The following is a 15,169-nucleotide window of genomic DNA, read 5'->3' on the forward strand; positions in this document are numbered from 1 at the left end:
GTTAGGACACATGCACAGCATTACTACTCCATTCCAACACTGTGAATCTGATACAGAACCAGTGCCAGGCCATGAAATCATCATCAATTGTCCTTCAAATGACAGCATTAACAAACCTATCCGCCCTTCTATCTCAGCTGCAGGGAGCTGCACGCTGTACAAATCTCTCTTGTATAGTTTCTAACTGACTTCATAGAAGCTTCACTCCAGTTGTCACCTCATTTCACAGCTTCTTTGCAGTTAACAGTTTAAGATGACCATTTTTATTTCCTCTATAGAAAGTATTTATCTCCTAAGTCTACACAAATCCCGTTACTGCTATTCCTATTTGCATCAGGTCACAAAAAGTGATGGAATTCAGGACTTCATCTGATCAGAACTGAAGTGACGCTACAGTTCTTTCTGCACCTCCTCCCTCCAACATGCAGAAAAGAAAACTAACTTTGGCATGAAGGCACCATTGGATAGGGATGGCTCATCATCATCGAGGCCATCAAAGAGCTGAGACTTGGCAGAGCCTGCAGACTGCAAAGCCTTTGGGCGCACTCTGGTTGCTGGACGTGGGGTCAGTTTGTAGTGGGTGGGTGTTGTTAAGGCCTTCTGAGCTGCAGGGTTGGTTGGTTTCAGCCGCTGGAAAAGAAAAAGAATTGGAATTTCCATATCGTGTACCGTACAGACATGTGGAACATACAGACACAGTACCTGCCTTGTTATCCAGCCAAGCACCTTAAGGAAGTGAAAGACACGATGGGACACCAGTAAACAGGAAGAGATACAAAGCTGGCTGATGACAGCTCATGGAAGATGCTAAAGACCAAAAGTCTCCAGTCACATGTTGAAGAGCCATGACACCACAAACACAGTTCTGGGCAGGGCCAAACGGGGCTATAACTGCTAAGAAGTGGGAATCATAGAATCCTAAAATGGCCTGGGTTGAAAAGGAGCACAATGCTCATCCAGTCCCAACCCCCTGCTGTGTGCAGGTCGCCAACCAGCAGACCAGGCTGCCCAGAGCCACATCCAGCCTGGCCTTGAATGCCTGCAGGGATGGGGCATCCACAGCCTCCTTGGGCAACCTGTTCCACTGCCTCACCACCCTCTGGCTCAAAAACTTCCTCCTCATATCCAACCTAAACCTGCCCTGTCTCACTTTAAAGCCATTCCCCCTTGTCCTATCACCACCCACCCTGACAAACAGCCATTCCCCCTTCTCTTTATAAGCTCCCTTTAAGTACTGAAGGCCACAACAAGGTCTCCCAAGCCCAGTTCCTTCAACCTAAAGAATGCTGAGAGGAAGCCACAATGAAGGGGGACAGAGTGAACAGGTATCAAACAGGCTGGCTTTGTGTACACCCTTGCCAGCCAGTATGATTGTGTGATTGAGCCTCGTGCCTAATCACAACCTTCTCTCCTTTCTTAATATCCAAAATTTTCTTAACTGTCTTTCAATGTAATCTCTCAGTTTGACTTGTTTGTAAGAACACAAATGGAGAGAAATGCAGGAGTGAATTTGGGACCAGCATCTGGAGTTGTCCTGGCAAGGATATCAGGCAAAGGAGTCAGCATCTAGGAGGGCTCAGGATCTGGGCAGAGGTATTGGGCAGACAGAGACAAAGCTAAAGCTCAAAAAACCCACAAATGTGCAGGTGAATCTACAGAGCAGAGTCTGTATACATTCACTATGGACCTTCAACCCTCATCAGCCAAAGACAAAGAAGTGATTTGGCTGCCTCTGCTCCATCTATGTGAGTCCCCTGTGGTGCTCTACGTGGGTGCTGTGAAGGCAGTGCCTCAGCATGCTGTGTGTAGCTCCACACCTGCATGTGTGCATCTGTGATCCATGCCCAGCCTCACAAACAGCTAAGCCTGCAAACAGGAAAGCAGCAGCCACCATTAGATGATCACAATGGTCCTTTTCAACTCAGGCCATTCTATGATTCTATGTCCTTCAGCCTGGGAAGGAGACCGCTGGGAGCCCTGAGATGGGTTCCACCAACTAAGCAGAACACTCACCCTCCAGAACATGGAAGGACAGCAGCCATTTATAGCCTGAGAAGTGAGCTTTGGTTGTTTTCAAACCAATCAACAGGTCAAGAGGCTGGCATAAGCAAAGCTCAAGCAAAATGCTACAAGTATGCCAAACACAGTCACACAGAGCAACTCTCAGCAGGAACTCCAAAGTCAAGCAATGATGCGTCAGAAGTAAACGAAGCCCCAAAACAAGCCATTTGTCCTGGACAGCATTAAGGAAAGAAGTAGTCAATCTTGCATCAGTATAAGCATACAGATGGCAAGTCCTTATGCTGCTCACTGCATACTTGATTTCAGTTTATATACTGTCCTATCTTCACTCATTTCAAACCTTTCGCAGAAAACTGAATTTAATACACTCACCTCTTCTTTCTTCTTTGGATCTGACATGGGGTTTCTGAAAAGTGGAGAATCTCCAAAGGGTGAATAAGTCAAACTATTGAGGTGCTGCTGGAGGACTGCCTGCTGGGCAGCCGATGCATTAGGATCTGTCAGTGCTGTAAAAAGAAGTTTTTAGCAGTCAACACTAATAGAATCAAGGCAGATAGAAAAGACAACCTCTCAGCCAGAGGATCTCCTCACAGGAGTTCCTAATCCTAAATTAACAGAATCCTTTTTTCCCTGCTCTTCAGAATTCTGAAGGAAGAAATCATATCCTATTTCTTCACTGGAATTTGGAAATGCGCTTATTAAAAAGCTGAGAGTGTAGAGAGCTACAAAAGCAGAACAAGCCTGGCCTTCCAACACCTTTACTTCATACATTAGGTTTTTGAAGCATTAATATGTTCACATCTTGGAAAAGAAAAAATCTTAGTTGCAACTCTGACTTTCCTGCTGCAGTGATCAAACATAGATCCAAAGTCCTTTCAGCAGAAAAGGCCTCTTCAATCTGTCCATCTCACAGCATCTAATTTTAGCTCCCATTAAGATCCTACAGAGATCACATTACAGAACATTTAAGAGCATAAAGCATCTTATTTTTAATTCCAAGACCTGAAATCTTTTGATCCACCTCTGTCTGCTCACACAGCCATACAGCAGCAGCTTCTCTCTGGCAATCCCACCAACCATCCAAGCACGGAGGTGAGCCTCAGACATCAGCCAGCTTTTGTGGGAGCCTTCCTGCCACATAGTGCTGTGTGCCACCCTTCCCTCCTTACATCCCACTGGAAACCATTTCCTGACACTGCTACCTGTGAGAGGTAGAGCACCATGGCCACGTGTGCCATTCCCAAAGTGCTCAGCTCTGCCCAGCAGGATGCAGTGCAGGACTTGGCAGGCACTATGACTTACAGAATGATGCATGTATAACAGATTCTACCACCACACTCACCTGTTAAGCACCCTGAGCTCTCCCAGATAGCATTACTAGAGAAATTAATGCCACATTTCTTCTTTTAAATGTATGAAATGCATCTGTTGCTGCCCCAAAGTGACTGATGGGAAGCACCTTACAAATTTTGAAAGGAAAGCACTAAAACATCTGTAAGTGTTAATAATGTTAAGTGACTTCGAATTACACTTGGAAGAATATACATGTGATGCTAAGGAGGGAAAAACAGCAGAGCCTACATTGCTACTTAGAGCAGAAGCAGCCTCAGATAGATCCTCCAACATTTGTTTGGCTCCACACCAGTGGAGCAGGGTGTATTTCCATGCTCAGACACATTTGAAACCAGGAAGGGAGCAGTGACTGAACTCAGGCTGATGCACACTTACCTACAGCAGGCTGAGGGGCTCCAAAACCCAGAGTAGCAGTGGAAGTATTGAATGCTGGTGCTCCAAAAGCTCCTGTTCCCAGTGTGCCACCGAGTTTAGGCTGGGTGTTTCCAAATAATGATGTCTGTCCTGCCCCGAGGGCTATGGCACGAGAAAACTCACTGTAACTCTTTGAATAACCAGTTCATCCCATAAAGAATTCATTAGCAAGTTGCAAGAAAGACTTGAAGTGTGCATGAATGTACAGACACCCCAGACTCATACAATCAGACCAACAGAGCCTTCGAGGCAAGCCACCAGTTTGCTGAGCCATTAGCCACAGCCACAAGTAACACTGCCCACAGCTTCTAACAGGTTAATCAGCACAGCATTATCCAGCTCTGCTCAGTTCTGATCTAAGACAGGTTCATGACTTCAAGCCAGAGCACCTACAGCCACTGCTGTATTCCCAGAGTTAGAGAGTGATACAAAGACTTCACCAAAGCTTGAGGACTACGCTTAAGCTGAGACAGAACAAGCCAGAAAACTGCTTACCTGTTCCAAACCCTGTCCCAAGCCCAGTTCCCAGAGTCCCTGTTGCAGGCTTATTTCCAAACAAGCTATTTCCAGCATTGTTGGCACCAAAACCTTCAAGGACACAAACAGTAACTCATTAATCTAAAGCTATTAGCAATGAAATTTAAAACATAAATAAGCATCAGCCACTCAAAGACAGCTCTGCTACAGTGAAGGTCAAATTTAACACACCATTCCCAAAAATGCATGTTAAACAAGCAGCAAGAAGGGACTTCAGTGGTAAAAATAACGTACATGAGTTATGAATATACAACTGAAAACATTAGTTTAGAAATTTACTGTCTTGCTTTCTTTAGCTTTTTAATTTGTTATGAAATTCAGTATTTTATAAAGCCAAAAAGAACATCATTATTCTGTTGCCTGTTATAGCATCAAACACTTTTAGTTTCTTGAACTGCCTGCAAGGAACATCCCCACTGCATACTGTCTATACCACACACACACTTCTGTTTCTTACTGACAAAGCAAGGAACAACCCCATTCAGGAGAGTGCACAGCTCAAAAGCACACCTCTAAAGGTCACCCAAATCTAGCACTACACAGGTTAGACTGTAAACTGAAGGCTGCAAAACCATTCTGTTAATAGTTAATTATGTGGCCATTAATTAGTGTAAGGACAGAATTAAGCTAGAGAACTGCAGTCACAAACTGACATCAGAAGCATCCCAGACCCAAACTATTCCTGTCTGCTGTATTGCTGCAAACGATGCAGGGCAATTAACACAAACACTGGAATTGCTACTGCTCTCTAATACACAGCAGCAATGCCCTAACATGGGCTATCTGGTTCTCAGTACAAGGAATTTGGAAGCAACTTCCAAATAAAACATGGTAACAAATTGCCCAAGCTCCGCCACCACAATGGGACTGGGCCTGCTGCAGTGGTGCCCTGGCAGCCTAAGAGCTGAACAATTCCTTCCCTCTCTCTGGAACATGGATAAGGCAGAATATTTCATCTATTTTTGTAGACAGAAAAAAAAGCTGTCAGGATTTCCAACACTGTAAACCCAGCCCTGCTCCCTTCGAGGAATAACAGTTCTGCTGCTCTCAGTGTCAGCAGACAAAGGAAGACTGACATTTACTTGAACAAATACACGGTTCATAGAATGATAGAATTGCCTGGGTTGCAGAGGACCACAAAGCTCATCCAGTTTCAACCCCCCTGCTATGTGCAGGGTCGCCAACCATCAGACCAGGCTACCCAGAGCCACATCCAGCCTGGATTTCTCCTGGATATTTCTCCTGCCTGATCACACACTGAACACCAAACACCATCAGTGTCAGAGGCAAACACTAATGCAAGTCCCCAGCCTTCAAAGCTATAGATTCTCAAAGTGTGAAAGACAGCAGCTATCAGTGACACTATGTCTTATCTCTCTTACATAATACAAATTTCTTAGATCTGCCATCAAACCACAGATAGCACTGTGTCCCTGAACATTCCTTTGCAATCACAGATGTGTAACAGGCTGCAGATGCACAGTGTTGTATAAGTTCTTTGATTTCAATAGCTCTTCATTACAGGTTATACCTTCCTAAGCACTAATTGAAACAGTGGGACTTCAACTTAACTACCTACGTCGTAAGTCAGGGAACAGCACCAAAGAAAGGTACAAAACAGGATCCAAGGTGTTCCTCTGCAGCAACACCCATCAGAAGGACGGCTTACCTGAGGATTCTAACACCCAACCATTAGCATGCGACACTCAGCAGCCAGGTGTGTGGTATATGCAGTATAGTTTTAAGTGATTGAATCCCACTTTTTTTTATATGTACCAAAATTGGAAGTGTTTGTATTGGTTCCTAAACTCAGGGTTGGTTTGTTACCAAAGAGCCCGCCGCCAGTGGTTGTACCAAATGAGGTACTGGTCGTGGTGGTTCCAAATCCAGCAGGTTTGCTACCAAACAGGGTCTGGAAGGAAGAAAACATCAATTTGGAAACCTGACAGCATGATATTAAAAGAAGGGTGTAAGAGTTTCATTGCAGGCAAGAAAGCAGAACTAAAGCCAGGCACAACCCCAACTCCCAGCAGTGCTGTTACGTGCAACCACTTTCTGGAACACAGTTTTTCACTCCTCTACCTATAGAGAACACATTAAAACCCAAATAACTGGCTACTGAGAATCAAGTTCATTCTCAGTAAGGGAACATCAAAACGTATAGGCCTGTACTGTCAGCAGCACACCAAGGCACCCCCACCATGTGTCTGGCCTCCCTTACTGCCTTGCATCGCTCCAGACATTACTAGCTCTACTGCCTAGCTCTACTTAGAAGGAACCGCACTACTTCTGCGCCTTCAGCACCTTAACTTCGACAACACTGCTCTGAGCGAGGTCAACACACAGACTCTAGATGCCGTTTTGTTTTATTTTCATTAATTTTATTTATAAAAATATGAACGTACCGAACCGCCAACACCAAATCCTGTGTTTGCTTGTCCAAAAAGCCCAGTTCCGGTTCCAAACGCAGTGCCAGCATTGGTAGTGGCAGCTGTTCCAAAAAGGCCTCCAGGCTGCGAGGGCTGCGTGGCCCCAAACGGACCCTACAAAGAGGAATTACATTAAAATAATGCCACAAAGCTTTCTGAAGTCCAGCTATGATGATGGAAGAACAAACACCAGAAGTCTGTTAATAAATACTGCAGTATTTTCCCTTCTGATGGGGAAAAAAGGTAAAAAATGTTTCAGGAGCTTGATTCATTCAGGCAATTAGTTACAGTAAGGAAAACAAAGGAATTTGTGCTCCATAATGTAGTTTTCCCCCCCCATGTGAGCAATGAAGATGAGCAATAACCATTCCAGAGGGTTTTCTGAGAGAAGCCACAGCAAAGCAAGGAGGAATACAGCACATCTGTATCCAGAGCTTCTGGCTATACAATGAGTTACAGCCGTGCAGAGCCTCTCAATCAGATGACCCCACCCATTATGCTCATTAGCCACCAGAAAGCATAGAATTGTTAATAAATTTCTACAGAATGCTAACAATCAGCAACAAGTAACAAGAATTTTATCATCTGCATGAATATGATTGGAAATCCTAGAGTTGGTGAGAGCAGCCATCTTCAAAAGGATGGGAAAAGCTACCTGGGAAAAACTGCAGGTTTTTATTGTAAGCTGTATAAGCTTGTATCAAAAATGAAAAACACTGATGGGTAAGAAGCTCCTCAACCAGACAGCAGAGCTCAGAGCTTCGCATTTGAGTTCCAAGGAAGATGTGGAACAATCTGAGGAAGACCAGGATCACTGCATCACAACCCCACCCTGCACAGCTGGAATAGGCACACAACAGCACATGAAGGGTTTAAACAACTCATCTTACCATTGTGCTCGTGTTTGGCTGTCCTAGAGTGCTGGTATTCCCAAATGGAAAGCCTGTGTTCTGAGTCGTCGTGGCCTGACCAAATGGTTTGTTAAACAGACTTGTAGTTTGAGTCTGCTGACCAAAAAGACCGCCTGTTGTTCCTGTTCCAAAGCCAGTCGTAGCTACAACACAAAGAAGTTGGTTTTAAAAAAAATCCTCAAGTGTTCATCCCAATCTACACGCAGTACATTCTAACAAGAAAAAAAAGAACCTCAGCTCAATGGAACAGCAAAACACACAAGGCCAATAAAGCACAGCTGCACTCAGATGGAAGCAGCTGTGCATTTTATTGTGTTCTCCTTGTCCTGAAGTGAGTGTGAATTTCTTGACAGAGAGAGCAGTGAGCTGTTGGAACAGCTGCCCAGAGAGGCTGTGGATGCCCCGTCCATCCCTGAGGTGTTCAAGGCCAGGTTGGATGGGGCCCTAGGCAGCCTGGGCTGCTATGAAAGGGAATGGTTGGTGGCCCTGCCTGTGGGGGGGGGTTGGAGCTTCATAATCCTCGAGGTCCCTTCCAACCCAAACCATTCTGTAATGCTGTTAAAACCTAAATTCAATACAGGAACTGAAGCAGCATGCCTCTGTTATCTTACAGCTGTGACTAAGTGGCAATCAGTGGAGAAATTTACCCTGCTAACCCTCAGAACAACACAGCATCATCAGCTTTCAGTTTCACTCTTTGAAGCAGTTTACTTCAGCTCAGGATACAAATCCCCCAGCTGCACCCAGGGACTGCTTCAGTGGGCAGGCTGCACACACAGCTTCCTGCATGGTCATCTCTCTCAAGGACTGCAGCTTAGGTGAGCCCACACAGCAAGCCCAAAGATAAAGCTCAGCAGGGCCAGCCATCAAGGACAAACTCATTCTAACCTCAGAAGCAGCAGATCTTTGCTTCTGTTCCTAGTTAACTTTACATTTGGCTTTTATGTTCCATCCAAGAACACTCAAATGGTGTGAAACCAGGCTGGCACAATATGCAAGGGTCTGGAGAACAGATCCTGGCACTGTCTCATTGGGTCACAATAAACATACAAGTTTGTGACCACAGAATTCATGTCTGCTCATTAGCAGAAAGCAAAAATCTCATTACAGAACGTCGATAATGCAACAGTCAAACTCTAAGCTCACACCAGCACTTCCTCATCCTTCTCATGGCTGAATAGTTTAATAAAGCATTGGCATATCCAGTCACAGTTGAGCAGCACGCAGGCAGTACTTACTCGTTCCAAAAGCAGTTTTATTCTGTCCATATGAAAAGCCTGTATTAGTGGTAGAAGAGCCAAAAAGTCCTGTAGCTGTGCTCGAAGTAGCAGTGGAAGTCCCAAACAAGCCTGTAGTGGCTCCTGCTCCCACAGGATTCGAGGGCCCTTTCCTATTGGCCATGTAGTCTTCTAAACGCAGCTCCTAGTACAGGAAAACCCATTTCTCTTTACACAGAGTAAGGTTAAAGCCACGCCACCAGTATGCTCACACAGCTTCCAGCCTGCCCCAGGACAAAGGTACCAACAACAGCTGCTAACAGCTCCACATTTTAAAACAAGAGCTGCATCAACAAGACCTGAGCTTAGATGCATCGCTGCACTTATGCTTGGGCTTCAATTTTATTTCTGAGGGCATTTTCAGAGTACACCTGTTTTCAAGTATCAGTTAAGCAAACTGGAACAGGAGGGCTTCATGCTATATCCTTGAGAGCAGTGGTTTACATCAAACAACTGAGTTTTGTCATGGCTTCTGCCATTATCTCATCAGCACAAGTGCTCACAGCAGGATCTCACCCCCCTGATACACAGCAAGATGGAATTTCAGCTCTTCAAAAACTGCAGTGAACACATTAAAAACCAACACTAATACAACGATGTGTTTTGTTTCATGCCACTTCTGTGCATGATGTAGATACTGAAAGCTGCATTTGTTAGCAAGCACATACAATATTTATTACAGTCCAAAAAAGCTCTGCTAAACCAATTAACAGCTGTACCAAATAAACATGTTTGAACATTATCAACTGACCTCGAGAGATTTGCTCTCATACTCCTTCATAGCAGTGATGCATTGGTGCTTGGTATTGATAGTGGTGCTAACTCCAGACTTGACCATGCTATCCGTACCAGTTGGGGGCTGCAAAAGAAGAGGTTAAGCTATCAGATGTAAAATCCAGAAAGGTCTCTATTGATAGATGTAGTTGTTTCTGAGCGGATGCTCTTAAGTTCTTCACTCAGAGAGTGGTGAGGTGCTGGAACAGCTGCCCAGGGAGGCTGTGGATGCCCCGTCCATCCCTGGAGGCGTTCAAGGCCAGGTTGGATGGGGCCCTGGGCAGCCTGGGCTGCTATGAAATGGGGAGGCTGGTGGCCCTGCCTGCGGTGGGGGGTTGGAGCTTCATGATCTTTGAGGTCCCTTTCATGGGGCCATTCTGTAATGCTGTTAAAACCTAAATTCATTACAGGAACTGAAGCAGCATACCTCTGTTATCTTACAGCTGTAACAAAGTGGCAATCAATAGAGGAATTTACCCTGCTAACCCTCAGAACAACACAGCGTCATCAACTTTCAGCTCCACTTCGTGCAGCAGTTTACTTCAGCTCAGGATACAAATCCCCCAGCTGCACGCAGGGATTTCACTATCCCTGCTATCTTTCAGCCCTGTTTCCATCTTACTGTACTAGGAAGAAGTACACAGTGCCACTCTAACACTGCCCAAGCTGATCACTACAGCTGTGCCTTCAAGCAGAGATGCCAGGCAAAGCCCTGCTCTGTCACATCAGTTAACGGAATTCCCAGCTCATTTCAGCCCTCAACTGAGCAGCTATTGAGGAGAAAGCAGCCTTTTGGGCAGATAGCAGTTACCCCATTTCCAACAGCTCTTCTTCCAGGCCGTCCTCCATTTTCAACTGCCACGGAACCCTCAAGGACCCTCCCCCCCCCCTTAAAGGGAACTCATCCAAAAAACACACAGGGCATCACTGTTCAAATCTCATTTTCATTCCCAATGCCACAGTGACTGATAGGAGCACTTCTTTTGACCCACATTCCAGAATAAGTTCAACTGTGATCACCTGGAGCTCTGTGACACCTCCTGCCTGCCCAGGAAGGCTCATCCTACAACACAGATGCACATCTCACACCTACACAGGGCATTACTCTGGGGTGTTTAATTAGAGCAAAATGAAAGTCTGGGTTCTTTGCAGTTAATTACATTTTCACTGCAGCAGTCCAACTAAAGGTATTTCCAAGCAATTTCAAAACACTGCATACTTGTGCATTAACTACTTCCTATTTTTAAGCTTGTGGATCCAGGCAGTGCTTCACTAAAAGAACTGCAGAATGGAACATTTCCTACAGTAAAGAGGCTGAATTAAAAGGGTGAAACAGAACTTACATTGAATTTAATGGTTGTGCCAGTCGGAGTAGCAGTAAAACTGGTTGGGCCAAACAGAGAGCCAGATGGATTCCCAAAAGGATTAGAAGTGGTGTTGGTGGTTCCAAAGAGACCTCCACTGCTGGTACTTGTACCAAAGTCTTAAAAAACAAACAGGAACAGAAAGATCAGCACTAAAACAACCATTAATTTAAAACTTAATGCCAAATATCCAATCTGAATTAGAAAACAGTTTGGAAATGAAATCAACTGCAAGGGAAAAAAAAATAAACAGAGCAGTGTTGGAAACCTGTGGTCTGTTAACATAGTGTAGATTACCCCCTATCTCATCACCCCAGGAAATAGCAGAGGAACCTCAGCAGTCAGTTCCATTCTGCTGACAGCAGCACCCATAAATAGTTGTGTACAAATGCATCCAGGAAGCTTTTGCTTTCTTCAGAAGTTTCTGCTTCAGGGAATTACAGAAGTGCTGAAGGGTTAATTCAAACATTCTAGCACCAGAGGTAAAACTAACCGTAACTACTCTACAACTGCACAATAAAAAGCTAAAATCAAGTGGAGCCAAAGATTAGTTAATAATAGAAAACACCAGTTGGTTACCTATATGTGAATTAGCATAAAACTCATAGCTAGAATCACAGCTACAGATTTTGCATAACACATTGGCACCTGCCTAATGTGGACCATAACAATGAAACCAAACCAACAAACCAAACATTAACACTTCACATAACACTTGTACCAGACCCACACACACATCCAACTTTCCATGCTACAGTCAAGATAAATAAGCCATACTCAGGAGACACAAGAGCTTGACTCACTTCCAAAGCCAGCAGGCTTGTTCTGTGCAAAGGCATTGCTCTGGGATGAGAAGAGGCCTCCACCAGTGCTGGTGGTACCAAACAGGCTGCTGGATGTCCCAGTGGATGTTCCAAACCCAAAGCCAGTGCTGGTGGAGGAGGTGGCTGGCTGATTAAAGGCGTTGGAACTGAAGAGCCCTCCTGCAGACAGAAACAAGCTGTGAGTCATTTGCAATCGTTTCACTGCTTGGTTTGAGGTTTTGGGGGTAAAAGTAATTGCTTTCAGGACAGAATTCTGCCTACGGGTGCAACACTGCAGTACCTGGCTTTGCCTGGGTGTTCCCAAAGAGGCCCCCAGTGTTGTTGTTTGCCCCAAAGGCTGATGTGCCAAACGCTCCTCCACCCGTGGTACCAAAGCCAGCATCTGGAAAATGAGCACCGCAGGTTAGACAAAATCATATTCTAAACACATGTACTAGAAACTAACCACTGAAATTGCCTTTCCAACTTCCAAACCAAAGTCTGTGCCTGACCAGCTATACCTCAGCATCTGAGCTACACAAAGCAGCACCATTAATGCTTTCACAGCTCTTAAGAAAGAGCCTATGGTGTTGATTCAGCTACTGCTACACCTGGCAAGGATGCTCAGCCCCACACCAGGCAGCAAGGCTTCCACCACCTGGAAGCTGCTCTGCAATTATCTGCAATAAGAGCAAAAGCTGCATTTTCTTCCTACCAAGCAGTGCATACACACCGCTTTATGGTCCGCTTTAATGGTCAGCAACTTCACCATGCTATTCACAACACGCATCTCCAGAGAGCAATCACATCACATGCTTTTTCCTTCCCATATTCCAGTCCCAACTGAATGAACCTTCCTCCTAGCCCAGGCAAAAATGCCTTCACTAAAGCATCCAACTTCCCGCTCCTTTTATAAAAAGAAGCTTCATCAACAGCATGTGGAATTGCGGTGTGTGCTGAAACAAAGACCCTGTGAAGCAGGTTTGGGGTCCTGATTCTCTGCTAACACAGCTCTGCTTCTCATCACTGCCAAGCAAGTGAGCTGGACAGCCCACAGCAGCACCCCGCTCCCATCACACACAGAGAACCCCATCTCTGTGTGATTCTTAAGCGGTTCTTCTGTGGAAAAAAAACCCACACCAAGCAGTGCAAAAATCAAAAGTACAGATTTAGATGTATTACTTACTTTGTCCAAAAGTTGATGTTGTTCCAAAGCCAGTGTTACCTCCAAAAGGAGTTCCGAAAGATTTGTTAAACATTTTCAGTATGTATCAGTTTCCTTTCCTTAAACCTGGAAGAAAGAATCCAGTTGAGCTTTCAAAGCTTTAAATGACATTTCTCATCTTCCTCACTGTTGATACTCAGCAAACTGAGTACTTCAGCCACGATATGCATGACAGCACGACTGAAGTCACGCTACATGGCAAACAGCCAGAACTCCTAAGGAAACAAGAACACTGACACTTCAATAGCACCACAAGCAAGCTTCCCTCCATCCTTAACGTTTCCTACACATCCCACATGCTAAGATAACTAATCAAGGCAGCTACACTCCCCACATCTGCGCTCTCAACAAGTGAACATCTCTCACAAACAGTGCTACCCACATCTGATCCACGTGCACTGCACATCTCTGCTCAGCCATCTGCACACCTGAGAGCCCGCCAGAACACGGCCTTAAGAACAGACACAGGGATTTGCACTGAACTACAAGACCAAGATTGTCCGTGAGGACTTTTCTGTTACAACCCATGTGTTCCAACTTCTCCCAGCATAAAGAAATGCACTGTATGAAAACTACAGGAACAAATCTTCCTCCAGCTCTGCTTTCATTGCTTGCTGGGCTCACCAAGATGTCCAACTTTCTGAATACTTCCATGCAGCTGCTCACTGGGGGTGTGCTGTACCCCAACACCTCATGCTGTTTTACTTCAGGGCAGGTTTAACAATACTACCTCCAAATTTGTCTCCAAATACAAGCACAATGGAAATAACCACTTTTTCATCAAGAATCAAATTGGTCACAGAACCACAGGGGTTGGAAGGGACTTCATGAGTTCACTGAGTCCAACCACCCCTGCTGATAAAGGAGGATCACACAACGACAGAAAGGCCTGGGTTAAACAAGACCACAATGATCACTGAGTTTCAACCCCCTGCTCTGTGCGAGGTCGCCAACCAGCAGATCAGGCTGCCCTGAGCCACATGCAGCCTGGCCCTGAATACCTCCAGGTATGGGGAATGATAATAATAGGGTAGACAGGGGGAAATGGTTTGAAGGTGAGGGAGGGCAGATTTCAGTTGGATGTCAGGGGGAAGTTGTTTGCTGTGAGCTGTGAGAGTGGTGAGGTGCTGGAACAGCTGCCCAGAGAGGCTGTGGATGCCCTGTCCATCCCTGGAGGTGTTCAAGGCCAGGTTGGATGGGGCCCTGGGCAGCCTGGGCTGCTCTGAAATGTGGAGGTTGGTGGCCTTGCGTGTGGTGGGGGGTTGGAGTTCATGATCCTTGAGGTCTCTTCCAACCCGGGCCATTCTGCGATTCTATGAATAGGTCACACAGAAACGAAACCACGACAAGAATTACAGCCTCAGAAACCTGCAGTCCTTTTCTGCCCTGGGACCATCAGCTACTCCACCCCAAGAACGCCACCGCCGCCGGCAGCATTAGCCAGGCCCACAGCGCAGACCCACCGCGTTCCCCCCATCACACAGCGACAGCGGCAGCCTCCACACAGCGCCGCACCGCACGCCAAACCGCGGTGCTGAGCCCCAGCACGGGGCAGCTCCCTCACAACGCTCCCCAGCCCTCGGTCACCTCAGCAGCGCCGTTTCACGCCGCTATCCCGATCATCGCGACATCCCCCGCTCAGCCCCGCTCCCAGCCCCACCACCCGAAGGCCGCGGCGGCCCGGCTCCCAGCTTCCAAGGCTGCACCGTAACGAAAAGGCCGCAGCGCGACCCGAGGAGCCCCCGAGCGCTCTGCGGACGCGGAGCTCACCGTCGAAGAGAGGAGAGCAGCGCGGTCCGGCCGGGTCCGGTCCGGCCCGGCCCGATCCAGCCTCGCCACTCCCGCGCCGCCGCCTCACACAGAGGAAGCTGCGTCACAACCCGCTCCGCGCGCCTCCCAGCGGCCCCCGCGCCGGCGCCGGCCCCGCCCCCCTGAGCCCGCAGCTCATTGGTTGCCGCTGCTTGGCTGCGGCAGGTGGACCCACCCACTCTCCCCGATTCCTCTTATCTATTGGCGAAAGGGGAGATAAGCGCCGAGCACCGATTGGTCTTGCCCGGGAG

General features: G+C 46.5%; 1 protein-coding gene across 4 annotated transcripts in view; it reads right to left on the reverse strand.

Moving 5' to 3' along the window:
* NUP98 (nucleoporin 98 and 96 precursor) overlaps positions 1-15,029 on the reverse strand; it is a 38,584-nt gene extending 23,555 nt beyond the window's left edge. The window contains exons 1-14 of one of the 4 annotated variants that reach the window (XM_090134304.1): positions 14,880-15,029; positions 13,071-13,175; positions 12,186-12,287; positions 11,885-12,064; positions 11,061-11,200; positions 9,695-9,802; positions 8,905-9,088; positions 7,646-7,809; positions 6,732-6,869; positions 6,181-6,238; positions 4,285-4,377; positions 3,751-3,891; positions 2,395-2,528; positions 443-630 (exon numbers count right to left, since the gene is read on the reverse strand). In XM_090134304.1, the coding sequence (XP_089990430.1) occupies positions 443-630; positions 2,395-2,528; positions 3,751-3,891; positions 4,285-4,377; positions 6,181-6,238; positions 6,732-6,869; positions 7,646-7,809; positions 8,905-9,088; positions 9,695-9,802; positions 11,061-11,200; positions 11,885-12,064; positions 12,186-12,287; positions 13,071-13,143 (1,703 nt within the window). In that variant the 5' untranslated portion in view covers positions 13,144-13,175; positions 14,880-15,029. Of the gene's footprint in view, positions 1-442; positions 631-2,394; positions 2,529-3,750; positions 3,892-4,284; positions 4,378-6,153; positions 6,239-6,731; positions 6,870-7,645; positions 7,810-8,904; positions 9,089-9,694; positions 9,803-10,528; positions 10,620-11,060; positions 11,201-11,884; positions 12,065-12,185; positions 12,288-13,070; positions 13,176-14,696; positions 14,822-14,879 lie in introns of those variants that run through there. The other 3 variants (XM_090134302.1, XM_090134303.1, XM_090134305.1) reach the window with 3 other exon arrangements.
* Between the last annotated feature and the right edge of the window lie 140 nt (positions 15,030-15,169).

This window comes from Phasianus colchicus, chromosome 1 (assembly GCF_987193195.1).
Source record: "Phasianus colchicus chromosome 1, bPhaCol1.hap1.1, whole genome shotgun sequence".
Lineage (NCBI taxonomy): Eukaryota > Metazoa > Chordata > Aves > Galliformes > Phasianidae > Phasianus > Phasianus colchicus.